General features: G+C 34.7%; 1 protein-coding gene across 2 annotated transcripts in view; it reads left to right on the forward strand.

The window, feature by feature from the left end:
• IFT88 (intraflagellar transport 88) overlaps nt 1-16,019 on the forward strand; it is a 69,889-nt gene that overhangs the window by 30,006 nt on the left and 23,864 nt on the right. For both annotated transcript variants that reach the window (XM_013962174.2, XM_067290148.1), the window contains 7 exons: nt 4,646-4,732; nt 5,396-5,582; nt 6,435-6,543; nt 7,897-8,047; nt 10,206-10,321; nt 14,282-14,334; nt 15,857-15,922. In XM_013962174.2, the coding sequence (XP_013817628.1) occupies nt 4,646-4,732; nt 5,396-5,582; nt 6,435-6,543; nt 7,897-8,047; nt 10,206-10,321; nt 14,282-14,334; nt 15,857-15,922 (769 nt within the window). The remainder of the gene's footprint in view (nt 1-4,645; nt 4,733-5,395; nt 5,583-6,434; nt 6,544-7,896; nt 8,048-10,205; nt 10,322-14,281; nt 14,335-15,856; nt 15,923-16,019) is intronic.

Genomic DNA, 16,019 nt, shown 5'->3' on the forward strand with positions numbered 1-16,019 from the left:
TTAGCACATATGCTTCTATATTGCTTCCTGTAAAAGTGACTTGTTAATTTGCAGTATTTCTGTTGCAGAGAACAAACACCTTCTTTCCTCTTAACAAGTTCAATATTTTTAAAAACCCAGGTCTCTTGATAACTGGGCATCAGTACAATTGTAAATAACCACAATAACTACTTTTCAGGAAAAGCATGAATAAAGGAATACACTTCACTGTATATTTATTGAACAAAATTTGATAGGCATCTGTAGCAAATCTTAGGTTAGTGTCCTGAACTTGAGAACACTTTTTCACCAGTTCATGGAAATTCAATATTTAGAGTCAAACAGTCTTTGCTTTCAAAGTAACTGAAACTGCCATGAGATCCTGGAAGAATGTACTGTATAAGGAGTGAAGTCTAGAAGACATCCAGTTTAATCCTTCTTGAAGACCATTAATTTCCTCTGTACAGACCTCTCACGTGTTTTATTTTCTACGTATTGTTAAAAATGATGTTCTACCAACTACCATCCTTCTGACTCATTCTATTTCCTAATCTTTAACATATTTTTCTTTTAAGAAAATTCAAGTTTCTAGTTCCCTCATACTTAATTATGCATTCAGTAGTGCACATTTATTATTTCTATAGTGAAGTATTTGCAAATCAAGATAATATTTTTTGTGATTAAAGGTACAGGCTAATGATTTTAATTTCTGATACAAAAGTCTATCTGAACTTCAATGTTTACTAGTTTATTTTGAAGTAGACTTCAGATAAATATGAATGATACAGAACTTACACTTGAGAGAAATGAAAATTCTGATACTGCAAGAGGGATATAACGATAAATTTGAATGCTGACATTCACTGTTCAGCTATAGAAGTTGCACTGCTTAATCTGAAAACGTAAACACTCAAGACTGGGAGAGAAGCTTATTCTAAAGGATCTAGCTTAATGGGTTGTGGTTTTTTGGTTTTTTTTTTCCTGCTGTGCTGTTAATTTAGAACCAGAAAGTGTTGAAAGAACGGTATAAAACACAGAAGAATGAATCTAAATGAAAAATAAGCAAGAGTAGAAGACTACTTAATCGTGACTTTTTCAATTTATTTTGCAGTGCCATCTGTCTGCCCATTAATGAAATTCCCTGCTTTTCATATCTGATTCTTGTCAGTTTGCACTCTGCAGTTATAGTAGTTTTTTTTTCATTTTTTGTTATATTTTTAAATGCGCATGTGAATTAACTTTTGGTTATGTAAGTAGAGACTACGTGTGCACATTTATGTAGGTAAGGTACCTTCCTGCAACTGGCTATCCAGTAGCCAGTATAAACTAACTTCTGCCTATGAATTTCATGATGAACTCCCCTCGTGATCTTTTCTTTGGCTGTGAAAAAAGGCTTGGTTTGAAATGTGTGAAGTTGGAAAATTGCTTCATCTGAACGAAAAGCAACTCAAATATTTGACAGGATTTGCTCAGTTTCCTTCTGACATGCACTTTCCAACACATTCAATGATAGGGATGGTGAATAAAGGAGAAGGAATGTAACAGCTTCTGGGTTTGCATGAGTGGCAAGAAATATGAGAGATCATATACAGCAAAATTACAGCTGAAGCTGAACTCCTCTGTCAACTTCTAAGGTCCTTCACCTTCCCATAGCTTGGAGGGATGCACACAGGACCATCTGCTTGATTTAAGCTTACCTTCTCTTTTCATATTTATGTCTTCTGGTTTCCTGAACAGCTCTTGCTCTTCCTGTCCACCCTACGCTCTTCTCCTTCACTATAGCTACAGCAAGAAAGCTGTCCTTTGTTGTGCTGCAAGTCTGACTGATAGCCTCCTGAGATCAGGAAGCAGTTTAAGAGTTCGGAAAATTTTGCCAAGTCTAGTAGCTTTTTTTTGGTCATTTTTGGAGGGTGAGAGAGGTACAGGTATGTAAACAGTAGTAGGATCTCAAGAATTTACTATTTTGATGGTAAAATTCTTAATTTTTTGCAATTTCCGGTTAGTATCCAGTGTGGGTTAAAACATATATATGTATATGTGTGTATATATATGTGTGTGTATATATATGTGTGTGTGTGTGTGTGTATACATATATATATTTATATATATATATATCAATTCTCAGAGATAAATGAGATACAGAGTTTGCTAATGATGTTCCTTTGGAGTACTCCAATGCGGGGAGAGGGAAAGGAGTTGAAGGTTAGGAATAAGTGGAGAAGAAGCTCATTTTGTTTTGATTATGTGATATGAGACCTTCAGCCTGCACTGGAACTACTTAAATACTGGGATAGTAGAGTGGGACTGCAGAATAATGATTGCACAGAATCTTTTTTGTTCTAATAAAACTGCAGCTGCCATTTAAATTCATCCTGTCTGTTGTCCATATGCTTGCTAACTCACCGCCTGTTGAACACACCTTTGGCTGAAGAACAAGAATGGAAGATTTCTGAAATATTCAATTTCAAGGCTGAAAGTTTTAGTATGTTTGAAAAAAGAAAGACTAGAATAGATTTTTGCTGTAACTGTAATAGGTTTAACTTTGTGCTCATCATAATGCACGTTATTTTAAAACAGTCCCAACAAATTAAAATAAAATCAGGGTTGAAACTCCCTTAGTATTTCTAGATTGTATTTTATTATTTCTTACAAATTCTTTTTGTATTAGATAGTTTGAATGTATTCTTAGTCTGGAAGAAAAACTTTGAAAATTACCTTTAAAACAAAATCATATGAGTTAGCCATGCAACTCCTTAATGTCTCTGGCAGACCCTGCTTAGGTCAGGCATTCTGCTTTTGAAGCTTAACTTCTGTAAGCAACACAAAATCATACCATAAAGAATAATTTGGACAATCTGTGTTTAGATTGTTCAATCCAAGTAATCATTATTTTCAGGATTAAAAAATGAGAAATTATTTAGAAATATATAAAATGATGATACAGAAACAACATTTCCACTTTGCAAGAGCAAAAGGAGCATTGCTGTGGATTTTCATCCTAAGACCCATTATAGCTGAAATGGTTCAAGAGATCTGCAGCATATTTAGCAGTAAGTGAACAGAGCTCAAGGTCATATGAACTTTTTTAATAACTGAAGAAGAAATTACTTCCAATCTAACCTTTATAGTCAAAGGTGCCATTCAGCAGGAAAGCAAAGGTAAGTAAATCAGCTACAATAGAAAATGGCTTTTTGGAAAGTGACTTTGAACTATATAGCTATGTTCACTGAAAGAGAATTTCATTGTAACAAATGCACAGCTTTTACCCAAAGAAGCAACTTATGATAACAGTAGAGTACCTCAGATTTAATAGTGTATCTGCAAATGTTTGGGACCATTCCCTTTTCCCTGAAAGTCATAAATATGTATCAAAGATTAAAATTGCTATAGCTAAAGCCTCACATTGCAGAGACCACAAACTCTAGATTCAAACTTTTGAAATGCTTTTCATGATTGAAATTGCCATATTTCTTTAGTGAACTTTCTATTATTAGGAAAATATTCTGAGCTTTAGTAGTTTATATTTCTACAGTAGAATGTGCTTTAATGAATCAGTGAGCTACATCTAGCTGTATGTACTTCATTTGTCATCTTACACATCGTTAGGACAATCATGTATTTTGCGTAAAGTAGCTATAAAAACAGTATGTATGACAGTCAATTAAAACTTGCTTTCTTTTTGTCTGTTTTGGCATTCCATATACAGTATCATGCTTTTACTTTGATTATAAACAGCTGACTGCAGCTTTCATGTAAAGGAAGAAGGAGACTTGAATTGCTGATGATGATGGCTAAATTGAGGTTGCTACATCTGTGTTGTAACAGAGAAAAGAATTGGGCCCACTGTTATATTCTAACACTTTATGTAACTAATATAATTATTTAGTATAAAGAAGTCATATTTTCTTAATGAATTTAGTCTGCACTTACAAATGTTATCACATAGTCAAGGGGAAAAAAACCTGCCCTTTGTTTTTGAAGTTTCTTTGGTAGTTTATTAACTATAATTTTGTTTACTTTTTGCCCATCAACTTCTTTGTTTTGAAGTTTATGAAATTTAGTTTTAATGTAGAAGATATATCTTCTGTCCTCAGTCTTTACATGTTTGAGTACTTCATAAGCTTAGACTGTTTTCTTCTTCACATTACACAAAAACAACTGCAGATTGAAATCCAGTCCTACACTGTCTTAGATATTTTTATATAGCATGTAATTTTTTAGCTTTTTAATGAAAGTTTTTTAATCCTTTTGCATGTGCTTAGTAAGAAAACTGGAAAATATAAGTGTGAGGATTTTAATTAGTTGACAAGATTAAAAGCAAATAATATAAACTTGTGTTTTCTATTAATAGAATTGTCAGATATGTAGTTATATCTAATCCAAATATTAAATTGCAAATTCTATTGAAATGTTGTGACCAAGTTAAATATATAAATAATTTTTTATGTGTGTAAGTATGTGTATATATTTGTGTGTATGTGTGCGCACATGCACACACAGAAGTTGGACAAGCCCTAGTAATGATCATGTACATGATTATATGAGGGAATCTAGTAATAATTTTAGCTGTTTTTTTCTGTGCAGTTTATCAATGTGCATGTTTTCTGAAAGAATTTTGGTACGAGTTTGATACAGTGGAAGTAAGTTGCCTGTGAATTGCTTCTAGGCTGTGGAGACTTTAAAAACATTTGAAAAAAAGGATAGCAGAGTAAAGAGTGCAGCTGCCACAAACCTTTCATTCCTTTATTATTTGGTAAGTGCTTGCTGTAATGAAATGAGTTAAGAACCAAAGCTTATGTAGCAGTCTTTGTGTCTATGTAGCAATTTTTGTGTTTGTCAGATAATCTATGTAAACAAAAAGAAAGGCACATGTTAGAGAAGCAGTTCTGGGACAGCCTTTCCTGGCTGTAGTTGAAGTTTTGGGCATGTCTCTTGCTTACTGCTGCCGGGAAGAAGAGTGACGTTGAGGCCCAGGCCAGAGCAGGATGCCCACAGTGTGATTTATGCAGAAGCTCAGCACCAACATTTAAAATTCAGATCCCGAAGACCTTGGCTGAGCCGCAGGAACATATGAAGGTTGCAGGTTGGAAAGAGGTGGGGGGTGGGGGGTGTAAGTGTGTAGGTTATTTGAATTTGTTCGTGTTTTTAAAGAAAGTTTTCTTTGTTGCAACAAAGGAAACCTCAAGACTGAATGAGACAGAGTAGCAAAACAGGTGTCAAGTGTTAAGTTCTCTGTAACTTGAAAGAGATGATAAGCTTTATGCAAACACATAAGCAATATTTGAGGGCTGAAAAATATATATTTTTTTATCTTTAATTTTTTGAAATTCCACTGTAGTAACAATAAGAAGCCACAGTTAGCATCAATAAAATAGACTGACAAATTACTAATACAATGTTTGTTTTGTTCACATAGGAGAATGAATTGGCACAAGCAACTGACTATGCAGATTTAGCTGTAAATTCTGATAGATACAATCCAGCAGCTCTGACTAATAAAGGAAATACTATTTTTGCAAGTGGAGACTATGAAAAAGCAGCTGAGTTTTATAAAGAAGCTCTCAGGAATGATTCCTCATGCACTGAAGCACTTTACAACCTTGGTAAGCCAAAGGTGATTTTGAGATTTAGCTTTTGTGCAAAGGTAATACTAGTGTTTCTGAGAATCTGATTTTCAAAGTGTTCTTGTGTAGAAATGTGTACTAATGATTATTAGCTTATTCAGTAGTTTATGTTACAGCAAAGTCCTAATATGTGCTTCCTATCTCTTCCATAAAAATACTATACCACTGTTAATCATCTGCCATTATTAGTTGATGTTGGTGAATTACTTTGAAGATAAAAATTGCTGCAAGTGTTACTATCTAGTAAAAATGCACATTTTTTTTTAGTATTAAACAGAGTCTTTCCACTCCTGACAGGCATCCCATTCCCTCATTCTTCTTGTTCAAAAAGTGGGATGATGTATGACCTTGGTCTTTGATTAGGTTCATGTTTGTTGCCTGTATCGGTTTGATATGTTGTACTAACTGCAAAGGATTGTAAGGAAAGGACTGTAAGGATGGCTCTCAAATATAGATTCCATCAATGTCAAGGCAGTTATACTGGAACTCAATCTCACAGCAAATTTTTGTGAATTTAGTCATGACTTACTGTATTTGAAATGTGTGTGTGTATATTTGTTTTTCTGAAAAAATCCATATAAGCAAAAGAATGTCACTGATTTTCTAAAAACTGCTACCACAAAGAGATTAAACAAACTAAAACAAAAAATATATATATTTTTTCCAGGAATTGCTTCTTATATGTAATGTAAATATTCAGACAAAAGTACAGTTTGATAACATCCTTCTGAATACTGTGTTCCTACTTCATTTTTCTCGGTTGTGCTGTCAGTGAATGTGCTGAAGTCATCTTTTTGTTGTTGTATTAATGTTGTAACCTTTACTTTTTAGGTTTATCCTACAAGAAGTTAAACAGAATAGATGAAGCTTTGGATTGTTTTCTGAAACTTCATGCAATTCTGCGAAACAATGCCCAAGTTCTTCACCAAATAGCAAACATGTATCTTTTACTGAGTTGTGATGAGAGATGGCGACTTTAGTAAACTCATCTCCTTTAATCTTACATGTGTTTTAATCATGACACAAAGATTAAGAAATTTACATGTGTCCATTGTATATGATTCTCTGATGTTTAAAAAAGATACGAACAGAACTTACAGCCTTCTTCGACATTTCCACTGAAGCCAGCAGAGAAATATGTTAAGACTGAACAGTCTTAAAATATGTTAAGTAATACATTAAGACTCTTCTCTATTGCATTAATCAATGTGTCAGGGAACAGTTAAACAGTTACACCCAGAATCAAAGTGTTACCTGGAATATTTAAAATGCTGCTGATTTTATTATGCAAATAATGTGACAGATGTAAACGCAATTGAGTAAAACCTTTAAGAAAAAATAATATCATTGATGAAAGTGAAGTTCTGTTCTGAAAGCTCTTGTCTGGTTAGTTTGTGTAAGAAAATAATTGTCTTTCAGAACAGATTGGAAAGCCAAGGGTGTGTGGGGGCCACTGGCTTTGCACAGCACCAGCAATAAAGTTTCTGCAGTATGAATTTCCTTGGCAATGCTTCTGGGGATGTGCAAACCAGAATAAAATCTTCCACAAGGAAGAGTAGGTTCTGATTCCTATGCTATACTTTAAGTGTATTGAAGATAATTAAAATATATTGTAGTCAGTAAAATAAGCAAACTTCAAAAATTCAGAATGGCTGTGGTCTCAGTTCCCTGCATAGCCCCAGTACAACAGCTTATATGGCCCTACAGTTCCCAGTTCCATCTGGGGGAGAGCTGCTCTGCCCCACTGCTATGTAAAACTGCTTGCCACGAATGCTCACAAGCTTTTCCACAAAGGGTGGGGTGCAGCAGAAACTGGGAGAGCAGCTTGGGAAGCAGCTCCAGCTCATGCTCTTGCCATGCTGACCTGCAGCACAGAATCTACCTGCAGGCAGAAGTGTGTTCCTGAGGACAACAGTCCTACCTAATCACTTTGTACCAAAGTGATACATTCAGAAAAACTTACCCACTTGTGAAGGCTAGAAATAAATGCCTAATTCTCACACTTCATTGTTACAAGTGAAGAAGTCGGAGTAAAATTAGCAAGAGAGAGCTAAACCCACAGTGTTTTTAAGGTGAAAGAGCCGCCGAAGACTCTGAATTGTTTCTCTTTCTTCAGTTCAACCAAAGCTCTTTCTGCTAGGAAGCCAATGTGTAAAAATTCCAAACAAATGTCCACGCTGGAGTGACTGGCATGTCTGTCCAGCGTATGGATTACATTATGTAAAGTGGTGGGAATTCTCAGTAAACCAAATATCATCAGCACTGGAATTGTCCTTAACTGAAGAAACCTCAGATATGAAGTAATGGAAGATCCCAATCAAGCCATAGAGTGGCTCATGCAGTTGATCAGTGTAGTGCCAACTGACCCATGTGTACTTTCAAAACTAGGGAAATTATATGATAATGAAGGTGATAAATCCCAAGCTTTTCATTATTACTATGAGGTACTTATTTGTTATTACTTTTCCGTTGTGCTTTCTAAGTCGTCGTAGGTTCATACATCAAATTAATGATTGATTCATTTGAATTATTTAAAATGTCATCAGAAAGAAAGAAGAATGAGATTTAGGGATTTTTTTATTTACCTTGACCCCTAAAATTTTAATTTAGAATTTACTCTGAAATGTGAAGTCAAAAATGGATGTGATAAATGTGATTTTAAAGGTGTGTAACTTGACTGCATTATTTGGAAGGTACATCTGTGTTTAATGGCTATATATGTATATATGTGTATATATTAATGGTACAGTTATACACTGTGGATCTTTCAGAGTTGGTTTAAAAATTTCTCACCTAGTCTTCTCTGTTTCCATGTATCTCCATTGGAGGCTCTGTCTGTTAAATGACTCAGCCATTTGCTTGGCTGTGTTGTGGATCATTTCTGTGCAATGATCTGGCTTGGGGCTTGGGGGATTTTTTTGGACAGAGGGAGAAGGAGGGAATCTGGGTTCTTTCCTCTTCATGTGGCAGTTGGGAGATCATAGGGATCTCTCGAGCTGGTAAAGCATAGATTTCTGCCTTCTTTGACACGTGCGCTATTAATTTGCTGTCCTCCTACCCAAAACCTGAATACTTTCAAGTATGTTGGATATTTAAATCTCCTTCTTTTGTGTTAAAGACTCAAAGAATTTGTCATTGGAATAGACAAAATACGTGAGTTTGGGAGTTTTTTTTCCTGGTATAGTTTGGGTGAAGTTGGTAAACATGCTATGTTCTTCCCTGCTTTTGGCTTTATTTTAGTAGTAGCTAAAGTGTATACCACACAGATAAATGTTAAGAATTATTTACTTGATTCAGAAAAAGAAGCATTAGATCATGTCCAATTGAAATCAATGTAATTTACGCATATGCTTAGATTTAGGCCCATTTTCAGGTATTCTCCTGAATCAGAATCAAACTAGTGGGGATTTTGGTTTTTTTTTTTTTTTTGGTTGATTGCTTGTTTGTTTATTTTGTTTTGGTTTTTTGGAAGTGGCCTATATTTAGGCAGCTAGTGCTATTTTCATCACCCGAGGATATCATACCTAGCTTCCAGCTGCTGTTCCAGAAGGGCAAAGGCCTTCTGTAGCTTTTGTGTCTTATCTGTGTCTCATGCAGATCTCTTGGATACTCCAGCAGTTTATAAATTGCTTTGTGTATTCTGTATGCTTGTAGTGTTAGGGATTGAATGATTAAAAGCAGGGGTATTAGAAAGAATTATGAAAAATCATGCACCTTCTATTTGTTTTGAACACTCCTGCAAAGAGCAAATTTGATTTTTGGTGGAAAGGACTGTATGATTAAATAAAAATTCACAATTATAGAGTGCATTTTTGTAAATGGAAACCAAAAGCTTCAGGTGGATTCATGCAGGTACACCAAGAAGCCTAAAGAATGTATTACTTATTTTGTCTTACAGCTGCAGAAGAATATTACAGTTTGGACAAACTCAATTGCGTAAACATAGGCATTCACTGTCCTTTCAGACTATCTGTGATACTGATTGTGGTTTGTAGAGATACCCCTATTTTAGAAACAGGAATAAGACAGGAAGTTGCTTTGCAATCTGAGAGGTCTTTTTTGTCCATGTAAAGTCGGAGCATTACCAAATCTGTGCCACAATTCTGGATAATAGCAGAGTTGTGCTTGATGGCGCTTGGTGATTTTGGTGCCTACTTCAATGAGAATTTCTGTGAAGGCAAAAATGTTATGTACATATGTATTTCATAGAAAAGAATGCTTTCAGGTGAGTTGTCCCTATTTGAAATATGAAATTTCTCATATTAAAACATTGTTTAACATTTTAGGCAACTTATTTACATATAGACATGATCTAAGTAAGTTTTGCTGCTGTAAATGATACTTAATATTTCAAATAAGGGTGGATGGAAAATGTGACAGATTCATCTCAGGTAACTCTTCTAAAAAGCGTTCTGTAATTAGAAAAATTGGCATGCTGTTTTTTGGGGATTAGTTAGTATAGTACACTGCTTTCATTCATATATTACATATTTTTGGCATCTGGAGAATTAAAGACTTAAGTGAGTAAGATATTCCAGAAGTCACATACAGATGTTGTTTATCACTAAAATTGTGTTTCTTTCACCTTTCCTATTTTGTCAGTCATATCGGCATTTCCCTTCGAACATTGAGGTCATTGAATGGCTTGGAGCCTACTACATTGATACCCAGTTTTGTGAAAAAGCCATTGAGTATTTTGAAAGAGCAGCACTTATCCTGTAAGTAATTATTATTTTATGCACAGTCAAATATTTTGTGATTAGACATCTATAATTATAGCTAGAGATAAATCAGTTAGAGAACATTAACACTATAAGCAAATGTCAGAGTTAAGTGTATTTTGGGATATTATTTAATTTTCTCAACTTTCTGTTTGTTTAGAGGGTGTTTTTGTTCTTAGTGGGCTATTTCAATGTTAAGTAAGATCCTCCATTGGGCTCGTGACAGTATTAGATATTAGAACCTCTTTTCTTTATCCTCTTCCATTAAACACAGCTGTGATGTGGGAAACAGCTTTCCTAAGTCAGCAAGACCACCTTCTCTCTGGTTTTGTGTAAAATATTTCCTTTCTGTTATTTAATCTATTACTATTATTTGGTGATGATTGATGGTTTAGATAAAAGCATCTTTTAGCAGTTCATGCTGCATTTTCTCCTTTCGCATAATTTCTACTCCTGTAAAAAAAAGAATGATGATACAGATTATATATAGAGTTGAGCCAAAAATGTGCAGTACGTAATTACCAATGGACAGTGAAAACATATTGACAAATCAAACTGACCCCCACATGAATATTTGGAATATAGCAAGATAAACTTAATTCCTGGAATTGTCCTTCAGTAAAATATTATGTACTTAATAAAGTGAGTGTATAGAGTATATATTTTATTTTAGATCAGAAAGAGATCTTACCAGGTTAACAAACAAAAATCTGGTCAAATGGAATTCTAAAATGATATGCAGGGAGTCTTTTATGTGGAAACAAAGATTTCTCCATGTGTTTGTGAGGTGTTAATAGACCAGCTAAGATTCATGCAACTAATATTCACACCAAGTGTGAATTTCTCTTATCTTGTGCTTTGGGAAACCAATCAAAAATCAGGCTGTGCAAAATTCAATTACTGCCTGTCTTATGATGATCTGAGCTTTGACCTTTTTCTTCTGTTGGTGTGAATCTGAATGACATACATGAACATGAGACAGGGTTTGGACAAAATTTTGACAATGTGTTCAAGACTATACTGCAAATAGGTTGTTAGAAGCTCAGTAAGAAATAAGAACTCTGTTTTTTTATGCGGCTTGAGTTAGAATAGATGTTGAATATTATAGAAGAGAAAATCCTAGTTTTACATAAGGATTAAAAGTTAAAAAGAAAAACAGAGATTCCACTCACAGTGGTGTAATTGTAAAGAAAGAGAGATGTAGATTAAAGGCAAAAATACAGGAGGAAAGTTCACAGATTTAAGAATTAGGAAAGTGTAAACATAAGTTACCAGACTTTTAACATAGAGTTAACTGAGCTCGTGCCTGTTATTACCTGGGTCACTGCACTTGCATCTTGAACTCTTTATGGTACACTAGAAATTCAGAGCCTGGCTGGAATTGGTGGTTACTGCCTGCAATATGCTATCTTATTTTTTTGAGTGACAACAATAATAATAGCACAAACTCCCAGAAACCTATTAAAAAAAAAAAAAAGTACACAAAAGCCATAACATGACACCAGCCTTCTAGTGTACCAGTAACAAAAATGCGTTACCCTTAAATAAGATATTAGATTAACTCCTTAAATAAACAAGTGAGATGAAGATCCTATTCCTGATACCAGCATTCAATCTGTGAGTCACAGACAAGTGGGGAAAGCTGCACCGTGCCTGAGTACGGCCTTGCACCACAGCTGTGTTACAACAGCTGACCGTATGCAGGTCCTAAGGTGGAAAGGCGGGTTGCTTTCTGCTGGGTACTTAGGCTTCTTCTTTCCTCATGAAAAGGCCTTCAAAATCATCTGTGCAGGGTGTGATTAATATGACCATATTGCAAAGTTAGTTTTTCATTTACAGTAATAAAATTTGCGATTAACTTTGTTACAATTAGGGATGGATGTAAAAAATTGAAATTATAGATATAGTACCTATAAAAATACTTCATTATCCATTGGTCTTCAATTCTGCAACCCATTGGTCCTACACATAAAGTCTGTACAATGCAAAGGAAAGACTGGTAGCATAAACAATAACAGATGTTTCAATATTTTATAGTTTCAAACACAACAAACCCTAGAAAAGAAGAAAAAAGATTAATCAAAATGTGATACCTTGTTGTTGAGAGTTTGTTGGCAACAAAGCTTGATTGTAGGCCTTCAGCTGTTTCTCACCAAGTAGTCATTTACTGTCAAGAAGTGCCTAGCAATTTTTTCATATATTCTTCTCCCTCTCCCTTCTTCCCTTCCTCCCTCCCTCTCTCTCTCTCTTCTTTTTTTTTTAATTTTCTTTTTGGTACTACCCTTACTTAAAGGTTGGATAGTATTCTTTTCTTCTCAGCACGGTAGTACCCACCTTAATCTCTATTGTAGTCAAGCTATTGGATCACACATGCTGGCACTCACAGCCTTTTTAGAAACTTTGGGAAGAAAACAGCTGAAACTAAAAAGAATTATTTCATAATCTTGTTTTGGCAAAGGCCTAAATATTTTAGGCTTCATGTTGCAGCCAGTCCCTACATGAAACATGAAATATGTGGATTGCAAAGTATTTATTAATTACTGGCATATGAAATTCTTCATTGTTATCATCTATAATTATAGTCTGTCTATAATACAGAAAAATTACTCTCTGTGCAATGATATTATTAATAGTAGATTATAGAATGTAGATATTTGGGGGGTTATTTGATATTAAAAATTGAGTCTAGATTTGCAAATTGCTAAATATGAATATAAACTTCTGAATTAATATCATTACTGATTGTAAATAAAGTTACATTTTAAAAGATTGACTTTATTTTAGTCTTGACCACCATTTTGGTCAGTTTAATATTGTTTACTATATTCAGTGTTTTAATTACAATAATCATATTTTAGTTTGCATTTTAAGATAATATATTAGACAATGAATTGAGGAAGTTTTTCATTATTCTACATTTTAGCAGCATACGTGAATCAAACATTAATAATAGGAGCCGTGAATCTAATACTGACTGCTGACATTTTATTCTCTCTAGGATTTTCAAAATGAACTACCTAATAAACTTTAATGAAGAGTGGTGTTAATGTTTGCTTGGCTACCTTTAACAGGGGACATATTCAGCTGAAACTGAAAAATGTGAAGCAGCTGTCTTCCATAAGTTTGTTTGGCAGCTGCTACTGTGCAAACAAACATTATTTAGAGATAAAAATGGCCTGTGCAGTGACTAGAGGGAAAATTAAAGAGAATAAATAAAAGAAACTGTTTTGCAAGTGTTAGTGTACAGTGCCTTTTGGGCATACTACTACTGTCAAACTATAAACCACATATGAAAAGTGCTTTGGCTTATAGAGCATCGTTATGCAGTTGACATGAAAATTTCCCAATTCTCACGTTATCTTGATAAGAATGAGGAAAGAATCCAACAGTTTTGTTGTACATGCGCAAACCTCTCCAATATTTTCTCTGACCATACCTGTTGCCATTACATGCTAGGGAGAGAAGGCAAGGAAGCAGCCAAGGCATCTAGGCGATGCCGCAAAGCAGGAGGCAGAGTTCGGAGCTGTAGGTGGGAGTGCGCCTTCCGGCAGGCATCCCTTGGGCGTGCTTGAGACCCTGCCGGCGGGGTTTCCTCAGAATGCGACTTAGCGTTTTATTCTTTTCCCCTGCCTTCATGATTCGGTACCTTGGCTAAAGATCAGTGGATCACGTGTCAGGTCAACTAATTGTGTCAGGTGCATAGGTCATGAGTAGGAGAAGGATTGTAACACCGGACTACAAACAGATGAGATAGAGGCCTGAACACAGGTGTGCAAGGCAGGAGTCAAGTGTGCGTGAACTGACCAGGCTAAGTCCTTCCTAGGAGGCGAATGTATTAGGTGAAAATTTTTAAGACTAGTTTAATAGTAGGTTTTTACAAATGCTATGCAGAATATTTTGCTTATTCATTGTTTGGCAGCATGCATAATTTTTTTATTATTATTTATTTATATACAGACCAACACAAGTGAAGTGGCAGCTGATGATTGCCAGTTGCTATAGAAGAAGTGGTAAGTTCTGTAGCAGTTTTTTTTTTTTTAATTAGTTAGAGGTTTGTTTTGTTTTCAAATGTTACATGTTTTGATTTCTTTTTTTCTTTTGATCTTTTCTGCATGTGTTATATTGATCCTAAAATGTGTTGGAAAGTTGAGTTACATGTTATTTTGATATAAATTTTCTATGTATTTATATGTAATAAAGTGTGACTTTTCTTTAAGTCTAAGAAGTATGCATGTACTGATTTATGCACAGAACACTCCTTGGGAATTAAAACAAGTTGTTATAGCATAAATGATTTGCCAGAAGTTTTTAAATGTATATTATAGTACCATCTGATCTAACATAAATCATTAGAATTTGCAGTTGCTTAGTTCCCATTATTCATTTGCAACAGTGGATACAATCTTTAGATAATAAAATAATATTTGCATTACACAAAATACCTCTGAGGCAGTCTTAATGAGCTGAATTTTCATACTGTGAATGTAATACATCAATATTCTTGTGTTTATAAGCAAAATGGAAAAAAACATAATTTTTCTCTTTTTTTCATCACCTACACCACATCCAAGACACTTGATGCTGTAAATTATACTCTTCTTTCTTGCTGTCCCATTGTTGTCACTCTCCTTTTTTCCTCCTTTAGAATTTTGCAGAAGAGATTTCAATAATGTATGAGTGCATTTTCTCACTCTGCTCAGTTTAATTCAACAGTAAAAAAAGGAACAGGAGCTGGGAAATTCACTGAGAGCAGTGAATTAAGAGCAGGCAACATTACCTGAAAACAGGCAGATTAACTGCTTTCCCAGCAAAGAAACACAATGGTTTTGCCTGCTGTTTAAATCGCTTATGATTCATTGGCAAAATTCCCAGCTTATCATGTTAACACATACCAGGTCAGTTCGGTCTCTGCCTAGCATTAAGAAAATAAAAATGGTGGTATCTCAACTAACATTTTTGTCTGATATTCTATGGAAATGAGTTTTTATATTCACAATGTCTGTCAGTCCTTTCCATAGCAAGTCTCAAAGAGAATTGCTTTGCTACCAGTTCTGTGAAAACTGGAGTTTGGGCAAAGGAGAGAGACACAAACTCGTGCTCTGATTGAAGGAAGGGCAGGCAGAGCTCAGCTGTTAGACAGTTCTATTTGACTAATCCATATATTTGCAGCCTCAGATAAGCCACAATATTTGTGATAAATATTGTCTGTTAGATGTGTCACAGCATGGTAAGGTGCAGTTGGGGTTATTGAGGCATGAGGTCCTAGAGGTAGGTGGACAAAGGACAAAAATCAGTAGGAAACTAGTCTCCATTAATTCTGGTTTTCGCAGAATAATTCGGATTGTTTTCACATGCTCTTAAGTTTTACCATCAGGTACTAATTAAAGAATGTTAAATTTCATTTCATCAAATTTGATCTTAGAATATTAAATCAGGTTCTTGAAAATCTGTAGCAATGTCAAGATGTATCAATTCCTCATCTGATATTTTCTTATTTTTGGATATGTGAATAGATGTTTGTTTTGTTTGCAGGTAACTACCAGAAAGCTCTAGACAAATACAAAGTCATTCACAGAAAATTTCCAGAGAATGTTGAATGTAAGTTGTTTCATGGAATGTAAGTTGTTTCACTGAGTGGTACACCTCTCAAAGGGAACTTTGTTATATTGAATATATGTGTTAGTAATCCATATGA

Source organism: Apteryx mantelli, chromosome 1 (assembly GCF_036417845.1).
Source record: "Apteryx mantelli isolate bAptMan1 chromosome 1, bAptMan1.hap1, whole genome shotgun sequence".
NCBI lineage: Eukaryota > Metazoa > Chordata > Aves > Apterygiformes > Apterygidae > Apteryx > Apteryx mantelli.